Source organism: Hylobates moloch, unplaced genomic scaffold (genome assembly GCF_009828535.3).
Source record: "Hylobates moloch isolate HMO894 unplaced genomic scaffold, HMol_V3 SCAFFOLD_9, whole genome shotgun sequence".
NCBI lineage: Eukaryota > Metazoa > Chordata > Mammalia > Primates > Hylobatidae > Hylobates > Hylobates moloch.
Genome location: NW_026652284.1, coordinates 76,492,254 through 76,518,475, shown reverse-complemented (window position 1 = coordinate 76,518,475; position 26,222 = coordinate 76,492,254). Strand labels below are relative to the sequence as shown.

The 26,222-nt window shown below is 45.0% G+C and overlaps 1 protein-coding gene across 1 annotated transcript in view; it reads right to left on the bottom strand.

Annotated features, from left to right (window-relative positions):
* PTDSS1 (phosphatidylserine synthase 1) overlaps positions 1-26,222 on the bottom strand; it is a 75,593-nt gene that overhangs the window by 7,942 nt on the left and 41,429 nt on the right. The window contains exons 7-10 of the mRNA XM_032760095.2: positions 25,339-25,480; positions 22,647-22,759; positions 19,591-19,656; positions 8,977-9,076 (exon numbers count right to left, since the gene is read on the bottom strand). Of these exons, the coding sequence (XP_032615986.1) occupies positions 8,977-9,076; positions 19,591-19,656; positions 22,647-22,759; positions 25,339-25,480 (421 nt within the window). The remainder of the gene's footprint in view (positions 1-8,976; positions 9,077-19,590; positions 19,657-22,646; positions 22,760-25,338; positions 25,481-26,222) is intronic.

Sequence of the window (26,222 nt, the reverse complement as noted above, 5' to 3'; positions counted from 1 at the left end):
CCACTGCAAGCAAAGCAACCAGAACAAAACAAGGCAAATGCCTGTTCCTTCCAAATTCCTCGCTCTAGAAACCCATTCATATCAAGCCATCCTGGCTGTCGAGCCTCCATCTCTCCCCCTGCATTTCCTGTGGACACCTGGGCACCTGTCATTTTCCTGGACCCCTATCATCTTGCACCAACTGTGGGGACAGCTGTGAGAGCATGGAGGGACCTTCACAAGGAAATAATTTTAGTTCTAAGAATCGTAACTTTGGATCAAAAAGGTCACCTCAGAGACCATTAATTTCATTGCCCCTCATTTTCCAGAAGAAGAATGAAAGCTCAGAGAAGTGAACATTGGAGCCAGAACTCAGGTTTCTTGAAACCCCCGGATCTGAGTTTAAGGGATGGCTATTGATACAAATATTGGCTTTATGCCTATATAGCTTTATTTCTCCATCCATGTATCCATCCCGGAGAACGAAAAGCATCATGGGAACAGTGAACAGCAGCAGCTTCTCTGCACAGCCACAGTCTGGTGGTAGGGCGGGAAGGCAGGGGCTGTGAATTCTCATCACGGCAGCTTGCAGTCCAGCTTTGGCCCAGTTCCTTTATCAGTGACATTTCCTGGTAGCTGCTGGATACACAGTGCCATCTTACTTCCAAAAAAGAAAGGAGAGCAACACTCTGGCTGGCCGTCCTCTTCCGTGCCAGTTACGTGGAAGCAGGAACAGTGGCAGCATAGAGAGAGAATGAGAAGCACAAGCAGCGCCACTGGTTCATTTCCTACTAAACCCACGTGCAAACTGGCATATACCTACAGGTTAGGGATTTATTAAAAAGCTCATATCCATCAAAAATTAGGCCACGAATGAATACATTAAAACTACAAAGTGAAAATGACTTCCAACCTTTAACATGCTCTAATGCTTGCCCAGATTTCTTAGACATACCAACGTTAAGTGTGCCATTTTCATGGCATGGAAACAGTGGGAAGGACTAGAAATGATTTGCAGAGTGTAAGCCTGTGTATGCGCTAGGCCCCTTACAAAGAGCAAAACAGGACATTCTGGGTTTCACACAGCGGACTGGGGGGTTAGGTTCCACCTCCCCAAACCAGAGGGCTGTGGGGAGGCGGGTCCCTCCACTAGACTGTCATTGCAAACTCTGACCACCAGAGGGCAGGCACGCGGGGCTCTTCCCTTCCCCAGTCCCAGGCTCAATAGGACAGGCAGTGGCAGCTGCCGCTCCCTCCAGGGGCAAACAGCAGGCACGTGGAGAACGACAGGTGCTTATCATCAGAATCGTCATACAAAGGGCCTGTTGTGATTGCCAAATCTACTTCACCTGCGTACAAAGAGGCCCATTTTACACTTGTCCCAGCAAACGGAAGCCAGTAATTTACAGGTTTGCAATCACACCTGTGGAAATCTAGGCACGTACCCACTGAAAATGTCAAGGCTCAGATTTAAAATAGCAATTGCACACTTCGTTTAAAGAAAGGGCGGGGGAGTGAGAAGAAACTACGTGGGATGAGAGCCAGGCTGTCCAAGACCACGGGGCTGGCGGCAACGAGGGCGCAGGACCCCAGCTTGGCTTCTACATTATGGTAATGAGCATTCAAATTAATGACGGCCGAGCAGACAACCACGCTCCTGGAAAAGCTTATTAACCAGCACCCGGGATCTTTGCTTCTGCATTAATCTCAAGCTCCGTGCGCGCTCTCTTACCAGGCCAGGGGAGTAATTAGGGGCTTTACTTCTCTGAGTGGGGCAGAAGGCACGGTGTAACTTGAAGCTCTCTTATTGAATAATGTTCGCCTCCACTCCTGAGTCTGAGATCAATCTTGCTCTTTATAATAAAGGTCAGGAATATTTTAAAAAGTGCCAGGACCTTGTTTCTGTTCTTCTTTGAAGGAAGGCAGTGGAGACCCCTAAATCATCCTGTCTCAGGGCCTCTTTTCAGGCCAGGTCCCTCTCTCATGTCTCATCCTGTAAGTCTAATCAGAGATTCTGCCTGTCTTCAAAATCCTGCTCATTGTCCCCGGCCTGACCTCTCATTAAGGAATCCCAGCCTCAGTCAGCTCCTCTCCCAGAGGCATGTTCCCTGAGCTCTTAACCTAATCCCAGGACTCCAACTGCACCCTCCATATGGGCTCCTCCCAAGTATTTTATTTCCACCAATGACCAAATCCTTCCAGTGTTACTGACAGATTAGAATTTCCCATAAAACAGGACATTTCCACCTGTAAATTCTAAAGGTTCCTCAAACCCAAATCCCCTGAACCAAATTCACCTCCTCCTTTCAATGGGCTTCTCCTATACCCCCAATCTGTCGCTAGCACTGGTGGCCACCCAGTGGCACCAATTAGAACCTTTGGAGTGGCACTCAAGTCCCCTCCCAGCTATCACAAGAGTAATGGCATCCTGTTGAGCGGATTCCTTAAACAACTCTCAGATCCAGCCCTTCCTCTGTATCTTCAATGCCTCTGCCTTGGTTCAGCTTCAGTTACTTGTCAACTAGGCCTGGCAGCACCTCTGACTGTGCGTCCTCCCCCAAGCCCATCTTCCCTCTAGACTCTCCCAGCCTCCATGGTGTTTCCCCATGAGATACAGATCAGACCACATTGTTTCCCCGCTTGAAAATCGCTGGAGCTCCAACTACAGCCGCACAAAGCCCTTCCTAAGCAGGGGACACTGTCCTACTCTTCATCCAACTCGCTCTCTACACTGTCACTCCTCAAACAGGTCACCACCTTCCTGAGCCACTGGGCACTCTCACAGCTTCCTGTCTTTGTATGTTTGTCCCCCAGCCACCTGCATGTCGCAAGTCTTTGTCTCTTGAACTCATTCCTTTATTCTCTACGAAGCTGCCGAGTGCTTCCTATGCACCAGGCACTGTGCTTGAGGCAGTGGGGCCAGAAGGATGACTTCAACTTATTCTTTCTGAGCAAGGAGTGCAGTGTGGAGGAGACGGATAGAAACAAAACAAATTCCACCGCACTGGGGTTAGAACTGAGAGTTACGTATAAAGCGCTACTGGTCCCAAGGAGGGAGCTATCTACTTGCCTTGGAGGTCAGAGCATATTTCATGGGGGACATATGTTTAAGTTGGTTTTGGGGTATCGGTTTCATCATGTAGATAAGGCAGGGAAAGTCTTTCAGATCAGGCAGAGAAAACAGCATGGGAAGGGCAAAAGAAGTCTGGAAGGATGACTTGTTTAGGTAACTACCAGCAGACAAGTGCAGCCTGAGAATAGAGTACACGTGGGCAGATGTGATGGAATGCTCCCACTATGAAGGTCCTAAACACACGAGCAGATTTTATAATTCATCTGGGAGGTTTCATGGTGGGGAGCCTTCTTCCTTCTTGAAGTTTCTTCCTGTGTGGAGGAAGCTTCACTGCTTCCCTCCACCCCTCACTCCTTCCCTGGGGAGGAGTCACACCTTGAATGGTGACTCTAAGGAAACCAGCATTTCTTGAAAAAGGTGAATTCTCAGAAATGAAGATGCTACTCTGATCCCCATATCTTTCCTCTATCTTGCTTATCTTTTACTTATTTTTTAACTCAGGTGGGGGAAAAGATTGTGTTATTGTGCCCTCTCAAGCCCCCAACCAGAGAGAATGATTCTTAGCAGGGGAAAGAGATTGAGTTCTGAATTTTGGAAGATCATTTTGACAGCAGCATGGAGAATGGATTTGGAGGGCAGAATGGCAAGAAAATGGGTGTCCTGACAGCCGCAGAGGCAGTGGGAATGGAGAGGAGATGGAGTTGAGCTACATTGTCGAATTAACAGAGCTTAGTGACTGGCTGATTCGAAGAGTGATAGAGGACAGGAAGCAGCCTCCAGGTTTTTAGCTGGGGCCTGGGGGAAAGCCAGTGGTTCACTGCAACCCTTAAAAATCCTGCTCACATATCACCAAAGAGCCTTCACCAACCCCCAGCATGTCTGTTGCTCTAAGTATCCTATAGCCTTATGCACACAATCTTTTACAGTATTTATCACATATTAACATAATTAGTTTGCATGTCTAATTGCCATCTGAACTCAGAGATCCTTGGAGGGCAGTGATGAAGAGCAGTTCCCTAGAGAGAATGTCTGGGTTTGAGTCCTGGTTCTGCCACTTAACTACCTATGTGACCTTGGGCAAGTTAGTGAACTTCTTTGTGCCTTTGTTTCCTCGTCTATAAAAGAGGGATAATAAAATACCTTCCCTCAAAGTCTGAAGATCAAATGTGGAATTCATGAAAGTGCTTAGAATGGTCTCTGGCACATAGTAGGCATCAGTAGATCTTATCACCGTCATCCATCTGTGTGGCTAGAGCCCCAGGCACAGCATGGAAGAGCACTTAGCAACTGTCTGTGAATGAAGCCCGGACTAAGAGGTCTGCACCAAGTGAACCAGAGGTCAGTGGGAGCATAAGAAATGGTGCATGTCCTCAATAAGTTACAATCACACAGACACAAAGGCTAACCCACAAAAGGAGATATATTCTAAGTGTCAAATAAGTAACAGAAAGTCTCTAAAACTTAAAGAGAAATTAGAGGGGTCCCTACAGTCTGGGTGACTGCTATGGTTTGAATGTCCCTGCCAAAACTCTCCTTGAAACTTAACTGTGAACTTAACAGTATTAGGAGGTGGGGCCTTTAAGAGGTGATAGGTCATGAAGGCTTTGCCCTCATGAATGGATTCAGGTTGTTATCTTGGGAGTGGGTTCTTGATAAAAAGGATGAGTTTGGCACTTCCCTCTCTGTCTGGTGCACTTGTTTCTGCCTTCTGCCCTTCCACCATGGGATGACCTCGCTGGATGCCAGTGCCATACTTTTGGACTTCCCAACCTCCAAAACTGTAAGCAGAATAAACTTCTTTTCTTTCGAAATTACCCAGTCTGCAGTATTCTGTTACAGCAACAGAAAATGGACTAAGACAGAAAATTGGTACCAAAAAGTGGGGGTTACTATAACAAATACTTGAAAATATGGAAGCAGCTTTTGAACGGGCTAATGGGTAGAGGCTGAAAGAATTTGGAGGAGCAGGCTAGAAAAAGCCTGTATTGCTGTAAAGGGAGCATTAAGGGTGATCCTGGTGAGGGCTCAGAAGAAAAGAGGGAAAGCCTCAGTCTTCTTAGAGATTACTTAGGCGTTCATGACCAGAATGCTGGTGGCAATATGAACAGTCAAGGCCATTTTGATGAGGTCTCAAATGGAAATGAGGAGCAAGGATTGGAAAGTGGAATAAAGGACATCCTTGTCATATAGTAGCAAAGACCTTGGCTGAATTGTGTCCATGCCTGAAGGCTTTCTAGAGTGTGCAACCTAAGGGCAATGAACTAGGATATCTGGTGGAAGACAGCGAAGCAGCAAAGCATTCGGGCTACTGTGTGGCTACTTCTGACTGCATACAATGAGATTCCAGAGGAAGGAAATGACTTAAAGACAATTTATAATTAAAAGGGAAGCAGAATGGAATAATCTGGAAAATTCAAAGCCTGGCCATGTAAACAGTGAAAAAGCATATTCCAAACACTAAGGGTGAGGCCACGTGGCTGTTAAAGAGATTACCATGGAAAGAAAGAAACCAGGTGCTATTCATCAAGAAAATGTGAGGAAGATCCCTAAAAGCAAAAGCATTTCAGAGATCTTCAAGGCTGCCCCTCCCATCACAGACCCAGAGCTCTAAGAGGGCAGAATGGTTTTCGGTTATAGGCCTGGGGAGCCCTCCACGGGCTCACTGACCAGGGCTACCTAGGGACTCTACTCCCACATTCTAGCAGAGTGCTCCTTGGCTGCCTTAGCTGTGGCTCAAGTGGGTCTTGGTGTGGCTTGGGCTACCACTCTGGGAGGGATAAGCTATAAACCATGGTGGTGTCCATGTGGTGTTAATTCTGCAGGTATGCGAAACGCAAGAGCTGTGGAGGCCATGGCTTCCTCCACCTAGATTTCGAAGGATGCAGCGAACTGCCTAGAAGACTAGTCAAAAACCTGCCACAGGGGCAGTGCCACTGCAGAGAGCCACTACTAGGGCAATGCCAAGGAGAAATGTGGGGTCAGAGCCACCAGAGAGGACTAGTGGCAGCAGGGTCATCCCCAACACCACAGAACTGTAGGGTCGCCAGTGTGCAACTCCCGCCTGGAAGAACTGAAGCACTGGCCGAACCCGGCACAGCCATAGGGATGGAGCTGCTGGGCCTGGGGGCCCAACTCCTGCTCCAGGCCAGGACGCAGAACATGAAGTCAAAGGAGATTATTCTCCAGCTTTAAGATGTAATGTTTCCCTGTTGGGTTCTGGACTTACTTGGGACTGCTTATCCCTTTTGTCTTGCCCATTTCTCCCTTTCAGATTTGCAATGTCTATTCTATGCCTGTCCCACTATTGTATTGTGGAAGTAGATGACCTGTTTGATTTCACAGGCTCACGGCTGGCATAGTTCTTCTTGGCTGTGGCTCAAGTGGACCTTGGTGTGGCTTGAGCTACCACTCTGGAAGGTATAGGCCAGAAACTGCGATGGTGTCCAAGTGGGGTTAATTCACCTCAGGATGAATTGTGCCTTGACCGTCACTCATATCTGATTTAGATGAGACTCTGAACTTTGGAGTTGATGCTGGGCCAAGTGAAGACTTTTGGGACTACTGGCATGAAATGGATGTATTTTGTATGTGAGAAGCGGGGGTCAGGGGTGGAATGCTATGGCTTGAATGTCCCTGCCAAAACTCATGTTGAAACTTAGCTGTCAATGTAATGATATTGGGAGGTGGGGCCTTTAAGACATGATTAGGTCATGAGGCATGTACCCCATAAATGGACTGATGCTATTATTGCAGGAGTGGGATTGTTATCACGGAGCGTGTTAGTGATCATGGGAGTGGGTTCCTGATAAGAAGGGTAAGTCCAGCCCACCTCCTGCTGTCTTACATGCTCACTTCCCCCTTCCGCCCTTCCATCATGGGATGCCCCTTGCCAGATACTGGTACCAGGCTCTTGGACTTCCCAGCTGTCAGAACCGTGAGGCAAATAAAGTACTGTGATTTAATTTCTCTGTAAATTACCAAGCCCATGGTATTCTGTTGTAGCAACAGAAAATGGACTAAGACAGGGACCAGAGAGGGCTGCCTGGGTAGGTGGCCTGAGAAGACCTTTCTGGCCACTGCTGCCTGGGGGGCAGTGGTGAGGAGGCAGCTGGGAGGCCTGTGAGTTGCTGTGGTGAGGAGGGCTGTCTGTCTTGTCCTGGGAGTCCTGCCTGTCTCACCCTCCCTGTGGGCAGGTGGTTCTCTGGTACCCAGTGAAGAGGGCACCCACCTCTGCCCCCTGCAGTCAGGTCCTATTACAATTCAGACTTGAGGTGCACAGGCCAGAGACATATCCGAGAAGAGCATAGTGAAAATGTCTGGGCATGTCTGACTCATTTCCCTAACCGATTCCTTACATCTGGTCTTACTGACATGGAAAAATATACTTGGGCATTAATTCTGTAGTTTAAATACAAAGGAGATCATTATTCCCTTTTATTGTTCAAGATGAAACAGGACAGAACAGGCTCACTGTGCCTTGGCACAGTTAGGATTTCTAACAAGTAACCCTAAAAATAGATCCCGTTAAAGGCGATAAAAGACACGTTAAAAATACAAAGGTTAGTCTTGCCAAAAAAGAGAAAAGAAAAGAAAAAACTAGACCCAAATGTGTTAAGCCTCTAGATCCAATTACCAACTTACAGAAAATACAGAGGACAAAGAAATATGTTAAATTACAAGATAGGATAAAATCAGTAAAATCCAGACTGTGCGAAAATCTATAGGACAAAAGAGCTGCTTTCTTCAACTGATAAATTACGAGGGAAAGAGGATTAGCGATAGAAGGAAAACCTATGGATTCAGAGACTTAAAAGGCACGCCAACCAATCATGATGGGTGAATGTGGATTCAAATATATTGTTAAACAAATACAAGCTTTAAGAAAAAGTTAGTAATTTGAACACTGATTAGGTATTTGATGATATTAAGGAATTATTGTCAATTCTTTTTTAGATATGATAATGGTAGGGTGGTTGCATTAAACTGAAAAAGCATCCTGAGCTTCATTTAGTGATCCATCCTGAAATATTAAAGGTGGATCTGTTTCAAAGTAAGTTAGGTTTGGGGCAGTGAGTACAAGATAAGAGGAAACACAATTGGCCCTGAGTTGATAACCGATGATGGGTTCATGAGAGGCCATCTATTCTCTCTATTTGCACATGTCTGAAATTTTCTATGATTATTTAAAAAGCCCAATACATTTTCTAGACTAAGTGAAAAATCTTAAGCTTAAATATAAAATAAGAACTTTTCTTCAAAATAATAACTTCAAATATTTAAATGAAGAATGGCAGTCGCAAAATGTGTAAGTGGGTACTATCTTACTTCATTTGAAAGGTGAGGGAAGAGCCCCAGGGCAAAAGAAACAAGGCTTAGGCCGGTATCCCTAGAGGCTCTTCCCTTCAGAGTGGAAGGTGATATCCAGGCTTGGGTTGTAACGTGGACCTGGAGGGCAGAAATTGCAGGATCGAATTATCTTCCAAAACATATTTTATTGCCTATGAAAGACCATATGTCCTTTTATATATAAATCTATGTGCAATGAGATGCATGTTAAGATGTATGCAGCATGATGATGATGAGAAAGCAAAGTGCACTGTGATCTTCCTTGTCCTTTCATGGCGGTCCCTAAATGCATAGCACATGCAGACAAATTCTCGTGAGTCAAGGAAATGCATGTGGGGTGTACCTGACGAGGGGGCATTTGACTGGAACCTGCTGAGGTGACCCATTTCAGATACTGTGTAGTTGTGTCTTATTCTTAAAATTAGGCTGGTGGCCAGTCTCAGACAATTACAAGTAGAACACCTTTTTATGAATTTCTAAGGAAATTTGATACACAAGAGGGTTTCTTTTTCCCCCTCCTTTTAAAGTGGTACTATGAGAGTTTAGCTAATGCCTTTAGGTAAAATGCAATAACTTACCACGCAAAGAAGCCAAAGCACAACATAGAGTATTTGGGTCTTGGAGAAGAGATCTTGTCCAAATTTTATGCAAACAATGGCCTCCAGGAAACCAATGACCCTAATTAGACAGAGAACAGAGGTTAAGTATTAATCCATCTTACCAGAGCATACACTTTATCCAAAATATGCATGATTGAATCAAAAAGTTCAACTCATCACGTGATTTCTGCCTCAAACACTGGTAGCAGGTACCCCACAAAATAACACTGTTCAAGCCAACTGCATTTACTTCGGAAATAATAAAGTATTTTTCACCTCTTCCTTCTTCCCAGACCAAAATCGTGACTCATAAATTTTAATAGCTAGGGGCACTGGCATCACCTAACTCAGCACCTCCACTGCCATAAGGGTGGGTGATCACGCCGCCTCTGCTGGAACCCTCTCAGGCACAGGGAACCTACTACCTTTGCAAGGTGGCTTATTTTTCTGGTCAAACTCTTTAGCAGTTAGAAAGTTTTTCCTTGTCTCAGGCTGGTATCTGCCTCCTATACCTCCTACCCTGGGTCCTAACATTACGCTAGCATGTCACAGGTGAGAAAGTATCATTTCAGTGGAGGAACCTAGAAGGCTTTTTCACTGTACTTCTGAAGTCTAGACTGTGATTAAGAGGCTAGGTGGCTGCCACACAGGGTGAGTTTGACCCTTCCAAGGGAGTCTTTCAATAATTTGAAGGCATTAATCACATTCCTTCCCAGCCTTCTAAGAATTTCCAGATGAAATAGCCCCTGTTTTTGGTGACAATATAAACCCTTTACATTCTCTTGATCTGTAAAAGATTGTGCTAAATACAAATTTTTTTTTTTTTTTTAAGAAACGCCACACACTTATTTCCCCTTTAAAGCATTAAAAAAGTCACTCTTGTGTTCTATATCTTCATTTATGACTATAAAAATCAGGCCTTTCTAAAGGTTCAGGACTTGGAGGTAAGAATGGATGAGGTGAGGTTGACATAGTTGGCCATGAGATCCCAGGCAGCATATGAATACCGATTTTAGACAAGTCCATTTTATGCATTCCTTGCTCAAGATGAGATCTGTACACTCCAGGAATGGTGTACTCACACAAATGTTTTCTAAAAAGGCAAGAAGGGGCAGGGCATGGTGGCTCATGTCTGTAATTTTGGCACTTTGGGAGGCTGAGGCGAACGGATCACTTGAAGTCAGGAGTTCAAGAACAGCCTGACCAAGATGGTAAAACCCCATCTCTGCCAATAATACAAAAATTAGCCAGGCATGGTGGCACACACCTGTAGTCTCAGCTACTCGGGAGGCTGAGGCAGGAGAATCACTTGAGCCTGGGAAGTGGAGGTTGCGGTAAGCCAAGATGGCACCACTGCACTCCAGCCTGGGTGACAGGGTAAGGCTCTGCCTCAAAAAAAAAAAAAAAAAAAAGGCAAGAAGGGGCCAAGAAGGCCCTTGGTACCCGTGCTTACTGGCAGACACAGTGATCACTGCCATCATCAAAAGTGTGGATGGCTCTAAACAACTGAAGGCCTGAATGCCTGGAGTTAGAACCACTTCAGCAAAGCAGAAAAATCAACAGAAATTCTCCTCAATTTGTCGTTAGAGAGTCTCAGGTTGTCTTTTCCCCTAGCCCGAACCAAACAAGATTTAAGAGTGGTTGGCTTGAATCTTTAAAGCGCTGCTCCACAAAGCATGTCACATGTGAGAAAGTATCATTTCAGTGGAGGAACCCAGAAGGTTTTCTCACTGTACTTCTAAAGTCTAGACTGTGATTAAGACGCTAGGTGGCAGCTACATGTTTGGTATTCCAGCCTGTACAGTGCGGAGACATAAAAAGGATGATTTCATCTTTGGCTGGGACTTCCTGAACAACTCCTATGATGGGAGTGTTGAGCCCAGGACATAAGTGTGATTATCTACCCATAAGCCAGACAGAAAACCGAGTTTATTATGAAAGATTTCTGAATATTCAACTAGACTTGAGGCCCCTCTACTTTTCTTTTTTTTTTTTTTAATAGAGTCTAGCTCTGTCGCCCAGGCTGGAGTGCAGTGGCATGATCGCAGCTCACTGCAACCTCCGCCTCCCCGGTTCAAGCGATTCTACTGCTTCAGCCTCCCGAGTAGCTGGGACTACAGGCACATGCCACCACACCCAGCTAATTTTGTATTTTTAGTAGAGGTGGGGTTTCACCATGTTGGCCAGGCTGGTCACCAACTTCTCACCTCAAATGATCCACCCACCTCAGCCTCCCAAAGTGCTGGGATTTACAGGCGTGAGCCAGCCTGAGGCCCCTTTTAAAAGCATGTTGATTGGCCGACTAAAGCTGTGTTTCTCAAACTTTTGTGATCTAAGGCCCATTAAGAACCATGGCAAGAAACACAATTTTCACTGTGATCCAGTATACGCATGCGCATACACACACACACACACACACACACACACACACACACACTCACTGAAACAAAAGCTTCATAAGACAATTTGCATCCTTATTCTGATATTTTTCTATTCTATTTCATTTTAAGAAAATACTAGCCAGAATCCAATCATTGGCTTCATAATGACCTGAAGTTTTTTTTTTGTTTTTTTGTTTTAATTTTTTGAGACCAGCCCTGACTCCGTTGCCCAGGCTGGAATGCAGTGGCACAATCTTGGCTCATGGCAACCTCCACCTCCCAGGCTCAAGCAATTCTTCTACCTCAGCCTCCCAAGTAGCTGGGACTACAGGCTCAGAGCACTACACCCAGCTAATTTTTGTATTTTCTGTAGAGACAGGGTTTTGCCGTGTTACCCTGATTGGTCTTGAACTCCTGAGCTCAAGTGATCCACCCACCTCAGCTTCCCAAAGTGCTAGGATTACAGGTATGAGCCACTGCGCCTGGCCAACCTGAAGTTTTTTCTGAAGACCAGCGCTTTTGAGTTAGCAACTTAAGGATATGATTTATTCCAATGTGCTGAGGAGTCCTAGCTAAGCCATTATCCGTGTGTGTGGGCACATCTCATGAGAAGGTGGCTAGAAGGAGGTGAGGGGGCCGGCTATGGGATTATATAAGTGTGGGGAGTCCCAGACTGAGGCCTGGGCATGGGAAAGGCACAAGGAAGGGCCAGGAATCAGGGCAAAGGGCTGAGTTGAGGTCAGGGTAATATGGACCTGGAAGGCCACCCGTAGGCTTGGCTTTTAGTCTGAGGGGATCCTAGAGGGTCTAGAGCAGAGGGTTTAACATGGTCTTCTCTCTCTCTCTCTCCATATATATATATTTTTTTTTTTTTTTTTTTTTTTTTTTTAGACAGTCTCACTCTGTCTCCCAGGCTGGAGTGCAGTGGTGCAATCTCAGCTCACTGCAACCTCTACCTCCCGGGTTCAAGCGATTCTCCTGCCTCAGCCTACTGAGTAGCTGGAACTACAGGTGTGTGCCACCACACCTGGCTAATTTTTTGTATTTTTAGTACAGATGGAGTTTCACCATGTTGGCCAGGATGGTCTTGACCTTCTGACCTCATGATCCGCCCGCCTTGGCCTCCCAAAGTGCTTGGGATTACAGGAGTGAGCCACTTCGCCTGGCCAGTTTGCTTAATATTTTTTTTTTTAATTTTTCAGCTTTTATTTTACATACGGGGGTACATGTGTAGGAATGCTACATGGGTATATTGGACCCAGGTAGTGAGCATAGCACCCAGAAAGTAGTTTTCCCACCCATGCCCCGCTTCCTCCCTCCCTAGTAGTCAGCAGTGTCTATTACTCTGATGTTTATGTCCATGTGTACTCAATGTTTAGCTCCCACTTTTAAGTGAGCATATGCAGTATTTGGTTTACTTTTCCTGCTTAGGATTATGGCCTCCAGCTGCACCCATGTTGCTACAAAGGACATGATCCCGTTCTTTTTTATGGCTGTGTATTATTCCATGGTGTCTATGTACCACATTTGCTTTATCCAGTCCACCACTGATGGGCACCTAGGTGGATTCCATGTCTTTGCTATTGTGAACAGCGTGGTGATGAACATTCGAGAACCTTCTGCTGGCTGAACAGAACTGTGTGAGAAGACAAGAGCAGAAGCAAGGAGGCTACTGTACTCATCCAGACATGGGGCCCCGGGTCAGGGCTGTGGAGATGGTGAGAAGTGGTGGGAACCCAGCGATCACATGGGCTCTTTTAACCACCAGCCACTGCCCCCACCATTACCTCTGGCCCACTAGAGGGAGTCGTTATCAACAGCACCCTTCCAGAAGGCTAACATTACTTTTCTACCAAGAGTGGCTAGTTTAGGGGTGAGGCCTGAGGCTTCAGCACAGTGGGAGCCTGTATTAAGCCTGCCAGTGTGAGACTACATACCTCCTCCTACCTCCTCACCCCTGGGGGTGCTGGGGTTTCCTCCGCATAGCTCAGCAATAGGTCCCTTTACTCAGTTCAATTTAAATCTCTCTGATCTTTCCCAGGCTAAGCTAGGTGGCCAAATGTGGCTTAATGGAATTCAGTCAGGGCCTCCACTCCCTTTGATGCCATCCACCATCCTGTATCTTGGTTTAGCAGGGTTAAAAGGCAAATAAACATTTGGGCAGCCTGAGGTGCTTCTGCTGGGAGCAGGCACTAGAGATTCCTGACCTAGGGCTGCTTACTGGCACACGTACTCCCAGCACCCCCGATTTGTGAAGCCAGTTCCAGAAGGTGGGAAAAAAGATGATGTTAATGTAGAGCCCAGAGTCAGGAACTCTTCGGTGAGTTGAGTGGAGCAGGCATGGTGGCAGGGTTGTTGTAGGAATCTGGGGCATGAAAGCTCTAGGCTCGTGTGTGTGAGCTGGGTGTATGAGCCAAACTTGAGAAGCAGAAGAAGAGATTTTGGCTTGCCAATGGGCCTGCACGTGGATTCTGAGGATGCCACAGCAACGCCAGTGACATGGAGGCCGGGTACCTGGCTGCTGCATCCCACATACACTGCTCCATGGCTGCACAAGCAATCCCTGGACGGCTCAGAGTGTGGGAGACCCCCTCTCCTGGCAGCCAGGGCCCAGCCTCCAATAGTGGAGATGATATGTGTATCCATGTTAATTCAATGACCACACAATCACACAGGATGCCAGGAAGGGTTCTCCAAGTTCAGGAGTGAGCTTCTAGTTCTGATTAGGGTGGGCAAAGACACCTTTTTGGAGGAAGCAAGAGCTAAGTGTGGCATAAACAATAGATACAATTCCTATTGTGCTCCTCTGAACTTTCTAACTTCCAAAGAATCCCCGGCACAAGGAGGGGAGGGGAGAAGCGGGTCTTGGGTGGCAAACCCAGAACTGTTCTGCTTAGTCGTTTAGATACTTAGTAGGATTCGGGGCAAGATGCCATTTGAAGAAAGGGGATCGGCTGCTAAAAAAAGCTTTGTAGGCTGGGTGTGGTGGCTCACGCCTGTAATCCCAGCACTTTGGGAAGCTGAGGTGGGCAGATCACGAGGTCAGGAGATCGAGACCAGCCTGGCTAACATGGTGAAACCCCATCTCTACTAAAAATACAAAAAATTAGCTGGGCGAGGTGACAGGCACCTGTAGTCCCAGCTACTCGGGAGGCTGAGGCAGGAGAATGGCATGAACCCGGGAGGCGGAGCTTGCAATGAGCCGAGATGGCGCCACTGCACTCTAGCCTGGGCGACAGAGTGAGACTCCGTCTCAAATGTAACTACTGTCAGAGCTTCTGAGATGTCAGCGGAGGTGCACTTGAGTGCAGGGGGTGAGGTGTGGCAAGATAAAGGGAGGATGAACAGACACAGTCACGAGGAGAAGGGGAACTGGCTATAAAGCTATACGAGCAGGACAGCAGTGACTCCCTTGTGCTGGGAAGGGACCCCCTCCCAACATCTGTTCCCCTGTGTTTGCACCCTCTCCCTAGAAGGAAGCTCATGCTCATAGTTGCATCTACCCTTAAGACAGACAGTCTAGGCTGGGTGCCGTGGCCAATGCCTGTAATCCCATCACTTTGAGAGGTCAAGGTGGGAGGACTGCTTGAGTCCAGGAGTTCAAGACCAGCCTGGGCAACATGGTGAAACCCCGTCTCTACAAAAACTAAAACATAATTAGCTGGACACTGTGGTGCGTGCCTATAGTCCCAGCTACTTAGGAGGCTGACATGGGAGGATTGCTTGAGCCTGGGAGGTCAAGGCTGCAGTGAGCTGTGATCACTGCCACTCAACTCCAGCCTGGGCAACACAGCAAGACCCTGTCTCAAAAGAAATAAAATTTAAAAAGAAAGAAAGCCTGAACTATGGGCCTGGAAGAACAATAGAACGAAAGCACAATTATGAGAAATTGTAAGGAGGAGAGAGGGGTAGAATGGGAAGCCGGCAAAGGGAATTGAAAACAGAAAAGTGAGAGGAAATACAGGACAGATATTGCAGAGGGAAGAGGACAGTTTCAAGAAGGCAGATACTGTGCAGAAGATCCAAGAAGAGGATGAGGAAAGGACTGGCTGGTTTGGAGCTGACCTTGGAGAGCAGCAGAGGTGGGAACTTATTGTGATGGACATATTAGCAGAGGTGGGATAACAGGCAGCGAGGAAACTGGTCGGGTGAAGAGCAGCTCTGGCTGCCTCTGGGAGGCAGGATGCAGTCCTGGGCCCTCAGGAAGGGTAGGCTCACTCTCCCATGAGGGCCCACCCCATGCACTCCCAGGAAGAGGAAAAGCAGCTGTGCACTCCTGTTCAGCCAACGCTTGGCCACCTTCCTCCCAGGACCAGGCGATAAAACGCTGCTTCTATTTAAACTGGGCCAATACTGTCTTTCTGAGGCAGAGAAGCTCAATTCTAATCGGGGTGGAGTGGGGAAAAGACAAAGATGACATAAACCCCACACCTGGAGAATTTGTTCACATCAGTCTGGCCCCAAAACTCCCACCGAGCTGAAGGAACATCATGTGACATCTAAACAGAGAAAGGGCCGACCTTTCCACGCAGCTGCTTTCTCCCTGCTAGGGATCCCATTCCCTTGCTGGATGGCGCCCTGTCTCTGCTGAGTGCAACACCTTTCGTATAAAAGGTTTAAAAGCTCAGTCTATGGCACAACTGTTAGGGATGACATGTATTTGGCTACAATAGCAAGTAATTCATAAAAACATTTTGAGGATACCATCTTTATAGAAGAGAAAGTACCCTCTTCAGGAGAAAAAGGGTGGAGTGCTGGGAAAGAACCCCAGGCGGGTTATCCTATTTGACCTTTGCCTTCCTCCTTCCACCTCCCAAAAGGCAACAGTCACTATTTACGGCACTGCTCCCTCTCATTTCTCCACCTTACCAAAGTCTGAGATCATTCCAAAATTAGTGAAAAGAAAGCTATAAAGCAGCTACTAGTGATTAAAGGAAACCACACACTTCAGTGTTTTCTGTTTTGATAGGAGAGGAAATAATGACAAAATGGTGGGGAGGTAGAGCTGGGGCAGAGGAAAGAAGTGGGTGGCCTCCGGGGTCAGGAGAGCAGGAGGCTGTGGCTCCTGTTTCATCTTCCCTGGCTGGCAGTGGACTGTGCAGGGGGCAGCTCTCACGGCTGTTCACGCACACAGGAGGATCCACTGGGTGTGATTTATGAGGAGGGCTTTATTATTTTTCAGCATAGCTCACTGGTTCTCACAAGATTCTTCAATCTCGGTCTCACACTGTTCCGGGAGTTCTCAATTCTCAGTAAAGCATACTAAGCCCAGTGATCTCTCCTTTGCATTTCACTATATTTTAATCACTTTCAAACAAGGCACAACTTTCTGGGGCAGTGTTTACCACTCTTTGGCATTGTTTACTTTTTTCCTTTTTTTTTTTTTTTTAAAAAGAGAGACAGGGTCTTGCTCTGTCATGGGGGTGGGAGTGCAGAGGCACAATCATAGCTCAATGCAGGCTTGACCTCCTTGACATCCTGGGTTCAAGTGATCCTCCTGCCTCAGCCTCCACAGCAGCAGACTACAGGCGTGTGCCATCATGCCTGGCTAACTTAAAAAACTTCTCATGGAGACAATGTCTCGCTATGTTACCCAGGCTAGTCTCAAACTCCTGGCCTCAAGCGATCCTCCCACCTCAGCCTCCTGGACTGCTGAGATGACAGGCGTGAGCCGCCATGGTGGAGTTCACCTTTGCCGTTTCTCCCACTGTGGGGATGGTGTTTCATGGCTGTCCGATTAGAAAGAAACTTTGTCATGACGAGACCTCTCTCTCTGACCCACTTATTTTCCTCAACACATAAATCGATACAATTCTGTGGAAAAAAGTCCACTCCACAGCAGAATAATAGGACCTTGCTAAGGACTTTTAAATATGAAAGCAAAACGCACGTGGAAAGAATGTGTGAGTGGGAGAGAAGAGCTCAAATGCAGGAAAGACCATTTCTTCCTTGGACAATCCTTTAGAAGGAGGGGCCCACATCCCTTCTTCCAGTACACAGGGCCCTCACACATGAAGCGGGAGCACCGCCTCTGCTCTGTCAGAAATCTGGGAGATGTGTGAATTCTCCCTCCTGCGATATCATGAACAAAGGAAACCAAATCCATTTTATTACTCTTTAAGCTGCAACCACTTTGGGTAAGAAAATCAGCTTACACCATAGAACTTATGAGAAACAAATGACAATGGCCCTTAGTCTTCTAGGGGTCGGGAGGAACCTGCCTAAATCTAACCTGAGTATCAACATTTTTAGCCTTTAAAACTATGTCACCCTTCAGAATCTAGATGACAGCTGGAAACACATACATACATACATAGAAAAATGGAAAGGAATGACATTAATATATTAACAACAATTATCTCTAAATGGTCGACTTCTTTGGGTGATCTTTAGTTCCTTCTAGATCCTTTTCTGAATTTTTATCATTGTGCATGTATTACTTTTTAATTGGAAGAATGTACTGTTTACAAATCTGTGAAAAGTAATTTCTTCTCTATAATGGGTTTTCCTCAATTTTTCTTTATACTCTCACACTCCATTTAGAACCTTGATTAGGTCTTGAAGCTAAGCCACCTTGGGGATTGAACTTCATGTACAGATTTGCTGGATGTCTCTGGAACTTCAGTCACTAAATGGGATGGTAAATTGTTGCTGATGTTAAGTAGAAAAACAACTTACCTGAGATATTCAAGACGGTCTCACATTTAACAGCAAGAGGTTAAACTAGATAACCTAAGGTCTCTTTCTCATCAGTTAAATAATAAATTAAATTGAGGCTGGGCGCGGTGGCTCACACCTGTAATTCCAGCACTTTGGGAGGCAGAAGGTGGGTGGATCACGAGGTTCAAGAGATTGAGACCATCTTGGCCAACATGGTGAAACCCCATCTCTACTAAAAATACAAAAATTAGCTGGGTGTGGTGGCACACGCCTGTAGTCCCAGCTACTTGGGAGGCTGAGGCAGGAGAATCCCTTGAACCCGGGAGGCAGAGGTTGCAGTGAGCCGAGATCATGCCACTGTACTCCAGCCTGGCGACAGAGCACTCTGTCTCAAAAAGAAAAAAAAAAAAGATATAGCATTTGAATCTATAACAAGACCATTGTGACCATGCTGCTGTATGTTAGTTCTCTTTGGAACAATAAAATTATACTTCAGTATATAGCAAGCAGCTGTTCCAAGGGGCCCTTTTGATGTGACAATAATATGGGGTGTGGGTCAGCCCATAACAGGATGGCATTCCAAAGTCAAGATACATCCAGAAGGAATGCAACCAATCCATTTTCTCTCTAATGTATTTCATAAAACAAAGTCTCAGAGTTGTCTATGGGAAATACCATCTGATTTCCTAATTTAAAAAAAAAAAAAAAAAAAAGAGAGCTAAGGCCGGGCGCGGTGGCTCATGCCTGTAATCCCAGCACTTTGGGAGGCCAAGGGGGTCAGATCATGAGGTCAGGAGTTAGAAACCATCCTGACCAACATGATGAAATCCCGTCTCTACTAAAAATACAAAAATTAGTAGGGTGTGGTGGTGCGCACCTGTAATCCCAGCTACTCGGGAGGCTGAGGCAGGAGAATCACTTCAGCCCAGAAGGCAGAGGTTGCAGTGAACCGAGATCATGCCACTGCACTCCAGCCTGGGACAGAGTGAGATTCCATCTCAAAAAAAATAAAGAGAGAGATCCATTTCTTTTTGTTTGTTTGTTTTTTTGACATGGAGTCTCACTCTATCGCCCAGGCTGGAGTGCAGTGCAGTGGCGCGATCTTGGCTCACTGAAACCTCAGTCTCCCGGGTTCAAGCGATTCTCCTGCCTCAGCCTCAACCAGCTAATTTTTGTACTTTTAGTAGAGACAGGGTTTCGCCATGTTGACCAGGCTAGTCTCGAATTCCTGGACTCAAGTGATCCGCCCACCTCGGGCTCCCAAAGTGATAGGATTACAGGTGTGAGCCACTGTGCCCAGCCAAAATAAGAGAGCCATTTCTATACTCTTGTTTTATAATTTGCCAAGTAACTATTCTTAACTTAAATCAGAAAACGGAATATTAAAGGTGAAAAGATATATCTATATATAGATATAGATATAGATAAAATCTTGTCCACCTGCCTTCATAGAAAAATTATACTGAAAGGCTCTTAACACAGGGTCAAGAAATACCCAAAGAAATTTAGGGCTTAAGTGGTTTTTAAATCTCCACAATAACAGATTACTCACCCAAACACCCAGCACTGTGTACCTACGCGCTTGCACTGTGTGTCGGTGAGGTAAGCGTAGTACTGTCTGAAAGAACAAAGTTGGAATTCATTGAGAGCTGCTGGAAGACCAGCAAGTCAGGACATAATTAAATCACTTTGACAGAGTGAATGTAAAAAACGTCCCTCCTTGTCCCATGTCAGGCTGCCTGGTCTAGTTCTGTTCAAGAGAAGAGAAAGCCAGTGCCTGTTAAAACATTCCTGTAAGAGATTCAGCGTTTGGGTTAGGCTGGAGGGAGGGGAGCATCATTTAAGAGCCAGATTCTTGTCTGGTCTGAGTGCCGGGGTGTTTACAACTAACTGATCACAACCATTTACAGATTTCTTTGTTCCTTTTCCACTCCCACTGCTTCACTTGACTAGACTTAAAAAACAAAAAACAAACAAAAAAAAAACACGAAAAAGAGCCAGATTATTGGCAAAGGCAGTCTGGATTCAGTGGTAAGACTTCCACAGCGCTGCAAAGCAACCCCAGGTGGGTGTTACCATCCTCTAGCTCCGTGGAGGTGACTCCAGAGAGTGAGCAGCACTGTCCATTGGTTGTCTCCTCTGGCTCTCTCCAGAACAAAGGTTGCTGATTGTAACCAGGCAAAAAATATACAGATTTTTGGCTTTCAGCAACTGGAATGGGACCCCAGCTATATGTCATTGCCATTGAATGTCAATGACTTGGAATGTTACTGACAAGTTCAGAAAAAAACAGGCAATGACATGGTGTTGAAAGGCTCAGAACAGCACCATCCGGTAGAAATATAATGCAAGCCATAAATGCAATTTTAAATTTTCCAGTAGACATGTTAAAAAAAGTAAAAAGGAACATATAAAATCCATTTTATTAATATGTTAAACTAGTATTTAAACAAATATATTAAAACATTATAATGAGGTATTTTATATTCTGTTTTGGCCCCAACTCTTCAAAGTCTGGTGTGCAGTTTCCGTGCACGGCACATTTCACTGTGGACTGACCACATCCCTAGTGCTCAATAGCCACATGTGGTGAGTGGCTTCTGTGTGGTACAGCATGGCTTGGAGTCTTGTAAGTACCCCTGAAACTCAATCTACCCCTTCAGCAGTAGCATCTGAATCAGGAACTCATCATCTTTTTGGGGTCACTGACTCTTTGAGGATTTGATGAAAGAAAGGCATAACGCTTTGCATTAAAGTTCAGAGGATTCACGGATACCTGACGCTCATCCATAAACTACTGTCTCCTCACCCCAAAGACCAGAGTGAAGAATTCTAAAGAATGCAGCTTTTCCTCTAACTTCATATTGTCATGACCTAAAATGTCTTGATCATTTTAGCTACTTTACCCTCTAACTGGACCCATTTCCTTATATTGTACTTTATAGTATCAGATTAAAAGCATGTTCATTCAAGTATCTTCTCAAAGCAGATTCGTGTGAAAGTCTAATAAAAAAGGAAGAAGCTGGAGATGTTATGATTTACACTGAAGCCTCTAAACTCTCTCTCCTCTCAGGACCTAACATTTGCTAAATGGGGTGGCTGTGTTAAAAATCCATTAGCAGCACATCCATCTTTTGGAGTAACTTGTCAAAGAACCTCCTTACATGGGAACTGCCTCAAACAGTGTAAGGGCACAGGAAGTGTCTGATTTTTTAAACAAAGAGAGTTGTGGAGAAATCCATAGGGCATTGTAAAATTTTGAGGATCTCTCAAAAGTTCAAAACATTGGATTTTTAGTGTCTAGTTTTTATTTTGGAATGTTTAATACTGAAATTTCATGATAAATCACATATGATTTGCTATTTTGTTCTAAGAAGAAAATTCTTTCCATTCTTATTGACTTTATTGATTGCTCTTAATTTTATGAAAGAGCTGCGGTGAATCTTTCCTGAAAAAAGTTGTAAAGTCTCAAATTAAATTACATTTTAAATGGGGACTCTAAACCATTAAGAAAAAACAGGATTTATGAGATAATGACTACAATAGACCACTAATCTATGAAGTTTCAAAGGGCTGCTGGCTCACTCACTCTTCTTTTCCATTTTGGTCATAATAAAAAGAACAGATGGGAATGTTAGGCTTAACTCCTCAGGACTTGGACATGTCTTACTTGGTTTGTTGAATCCAGAATCTGGAGGTTTTTTTTTTTTTTTTTTTTTTTTTTGTAATAATGAATGATGACATGAAAAGGTGCTGGCTGGAAGGTCTGTTTGACCAAGGTGTAGATCTACCGTCCTTGGCAAGTGAGGCCCGCTGCTTATGGGGTTTGCAAGCACATTAAAAATAATGAAATAAACAATCTTAGAGCTTCTGAAAAGCTAACTCTTTTAACTGCTTATATTTGTAGCTTTGGCAGATCTTTGGTGTTGCTACTCATTAATGCCAGTATTCCGTATTAGTTATAAAACTCAAATGCCACTTCTAAATAGGAAAAATGAAACAAAGGAGAATGCTTGCTTTGAACTGCACTAGGCCCAGTCTACTTGAGGGATGGTGTCTGAATAAGCCTCACCTCTAGGGCCCCACATTAATCCAGGGGAATAATGGCGGGAACACCCAAGCTTATCTCAGTTGTCCTAGAGGACTACAGGAAGCGCCTTTTTAAAAGGAAATTAAATTAATTGGGTCTGAAAAAGCTAAAAGTCTTATTCAAAAAATAATGTCATTTATGACTTCAGTTCTACCATAAAAAGTGCATTCTTCCAGTAATCTCGTTTTTAAAAAACTCAGCATCACTACGCTGTTGTTTTTTTCTAACGTGATGTTATAGGAGAAAAAAAGATCAGCAGTCCAAGACTGTAAGGGAATCTGATAACAATGGGTAGTACTATTGGTGTGGTGTTGATCAAGTGCCTCTCTTTTTAAATGTCTGGTTAATGTTACTGACATCTGAGAACAAAACATTTTCTTCATATTCTGGATGTATAATTCTTTACGATGGCATTTTCATGGAAAATCTGCTAGTTTATGTGACTTTCCTTATGCTAAACAGGACAATCTAAAGCAAGTTAATGTTCTCATATGACAGTCGGGCTTGCGCAGAATTACCTCACTGTGGGAGCCGTGATGCCACCAATAAAGAGAATTCTACCCCAACTTAATGGATGACTGGCTTGGAACACAAAGATATGCTTCAAGAAGAAGGTATTCAACTCAGTCAGCTGAAAAAGACGGAGAAATTAGTCAACCTGGTACCTCATGCTAATTCAAAATCCTCTATTCCTTAAATAGACATTCTACAATTAGAAATAATTGGTATGTTCAAAGCATTTTCAGAGAATAGATGTGTCTTCCAAGGATTGCTACTCAAACTAGTTAACAGCCAGTACATTATGGGCAGGGAGCAACTGGAGGCCTAGGGAGAGGTGGCAGGGGTGGTGGATGGGCACATAGGGGCACAGGATATCAGCTATTTGTCATGTTTCCTGGTTTGAATGATTGTTACTCAGCTCACACATGTGATCCACTGGGATAGTCAGGAGAGAAATGCTTTGAGCATACAGAAGTCATGAAAGCAAACCTGTGCCACAGAACACCTATGCTGCCTTACAGAAATCAGGCCAGGTCTAACAGAATTCCAAATGTACATAAGTAAGCTCTTTAACAATCAAAAGAGGCTTGAGGCCACGCCCGGTGGCTCATGCCTGTAACCCCAGCACTTTGGGAGCCTGAGGCGGGCAGATCACCTGAGGTAAGTTGTTTGAGACCAGCCTGGCCAACATGGTGAAATCTCATCTCTACTAAAAATACAAACATTAGCCAGGCGTGGTGGTGGGCGCCTATAATCCTAGCTACTCAGGAGGCTGAGACAGGAGAATTGCTTGAACCTGGAAGGCAGAGGTTGCAGGTTGCAGTGGGCTGAGATCGCGCCATTGCACTCCAACTTGGGTGACAAGAGTAAAACTCCATCTCAAAAAAAAAGCAAAGGCCGGGCGCGGGGGCTCATGCTTGTAATCCCAGCACTTTGGGAGGCCGAGGCGGGCGGATCACGAGGTCAGGAGCTCGAGACCACGGTGAAACCCCGTCTCTACTAAAAATACAAAAAAAATTAGCCGGGCGTGGTGGCGGGCGCCTGTAGTCCCAGCTACTTGGAGAGGCTGAGGCAGGAGAATGGCGTGAACCTGGGAGGCGGAGCTTGCAGTGAGCCGAGATTGCACCACTGCACTCCAGCCTGGGCGACAGAGCGAGACTCCGTCTCAAAAAAAAAAAAAAAAGCAAAAAAAGAAGCTGGAGACACATCTGAGAGATGACGATGGACTTATGCAGCACACGCCTGGGACAGAGCAGATCCTCTACCAAAGGCAGTCCTTAAAAGTGGGTGTGAAGGTTGGACCAAACTTGTTGGTCCAAGTTTCAGCTGGGAGCAGTAGTACTTTTCCCTGAGGTTAGCATCCTCATGCAGTTCATCATGATGAGTAGCACAAAATATCTTGTGGCTGGGACGTGGCTGCTCTCTGCCTGGAGCCCAGCTCCAGGTAGCAAGCAAGGGATGGAGATTATGGAACGGTCACTGTGCTAGGAGAACACAGTACATGAACTGGCAGGTTCACTACAATTCCACAAAATGCATGTTGTTTTCCCATAGCACTGACTTCAAGGACACAAAATAAAAAATAGTCTTCTAATTAATATCACATATGGAAAGCTGATCCCAGCGCAGTGCTCACACTCATGGGAACAGTGTGCTCCATCGCATACCACCAGGTGGTTCCACCCTAACGGCACTATACTACTCTCCTTGCCACATCCAATCATTCCTCCTTGTAATAAAAGAAAGCTTCTGCTTTCCGTGACATTGGGCCTGATAAGGCAAAGCTTAATCCCAATCCATCTACGGTCCTGTTTTTAAAGATACTGACCTCTCCAAACCATTGTGATTACTTAGTTAACTATTCACATACACTTCTGTATGCATAAACTTCATTTATTGAGATGGGCATTGTCTCTGTGTGAACAAGGAAGATCGTCTGTCCTAAAAGGGACATCTGCTAATTTTTTCCTTATATTGGGAGTATTTTGTGTTTATGTGTCCAAAACATTATTTCTGATGATTCTGAAAGATCCTCTTCAGGCTACTTTCTGAAAGATCCCTTGGCTACTTTCCAAAAGTTGTGAAACAACCTGGGGCCAGGAGCATCAGAAAAAATTGCTGTCTCTCAGAAACACAGATGCTTGATAATCTTTTGCCAAGACCCTGGGCTGTCGGAATCACTTCCGTCGTGAAGTGGGCCACTTGGAAATATAGCTTCTCTTCACGGAGGACAACACTCTGGAGGACTCAGCAAAAGGCTCCAATTCCCCGGCACTCATTTAGCACCCTACAGATTACCCAAACTGGTAACAGCTGAGGAACAATTTTAACCAATAAACACTGAATTAGGAATGTAAGAAAAGCCTTCTCATTTGTTTCTTTGGTCTTGAAAATGATCATTCTAAAAAGCAATCCAATGCCTAACTCATTGGATGATGGATGCTAGACACAAATTATTTCACGGAATCTAATCTGTTTCTAATTTGTAATTCAAAGATCCATATTTTAAAACTGTCTTCACAATGAAGCAAGACCTTAGGCATAATAATATCACTTTGCTTAATTATCCTACATGCCAGCTGCAGAATATTATATCTTGTAAAGTATGGAGCTGAAAAGCAATGTAAACTAATGTTAACTCTAAATTCCTAAAAAGTTTTTATTTTAGTTTTTGTTTTCCTCCCAACTTCTGGGCATCTGAAAAAATACCTGCCAGATGATCATGAAAAGGTACACTCCAGCTACTCTCTGAAAAGAAGATTTGGGGTCAAACCATCGAACATAGGTCCAGCTAGCAGGAGTGAACTGCAGTACAGCTCTCTTGATCTTCCCAGTGGTGGTATGAATGTCCCTGTAAGAAGAGAATGGCTCCAGTGAAAATCCAGAGATAAGGCAGGGGGAAAAACAAAGCACAAGAAAAAAATCCTGTGTGCTGATGATTTTTATAATAAATGCTCAGGACAAAGAGACTGCTTTTTATTTGAATTGTGTCTCAAAAGTCTCTCTATACAGGTAAAGCAGGTGACAGAAGCACACTCAATGGGGAATCTCATTGATGACAGGCACAGGGCAGCAAGGAGACTGTTCTCACCCACTGCTTGTCTCCCATGTAAAACTGCACACCCTCCATATTCTTGCATCACCCACATCACTTCTTTACCCTATGTCTTCCCCAGAGCAGTAAACATTTTGGGTTGATGAACAGTGATATTTAACCTTTCTTCATTTGAATCCTTGAAATCACTCAATTAAAAGTTTCACACACCCATGAAAGAACTAAACAGTCCCACAATTTACAAATGCGGACATTAAGGCCCAGAGACAGCAAGTGGCTGGCACACTCAGCATGAGGAGTGGGTGTAGACTCTAGCCCTTCCTGTACTAGTCCAGGAGAGCCAAAACCCAAGGTATAATAAATACTATTTAATAACTGGTAAAGAGTCTTTAATTCCACAAATATTTATATCATGAACTTTTACGTCTCCAACATTGTGCTAAGTGCTTGGAGGCACAAGCACCAACCAGTCAGGCCTTCTGTTCTAGTTGGTGGGAGCAGGGAGAGGGATAGGAAACCAGGGCTGTTCCTTCATCCA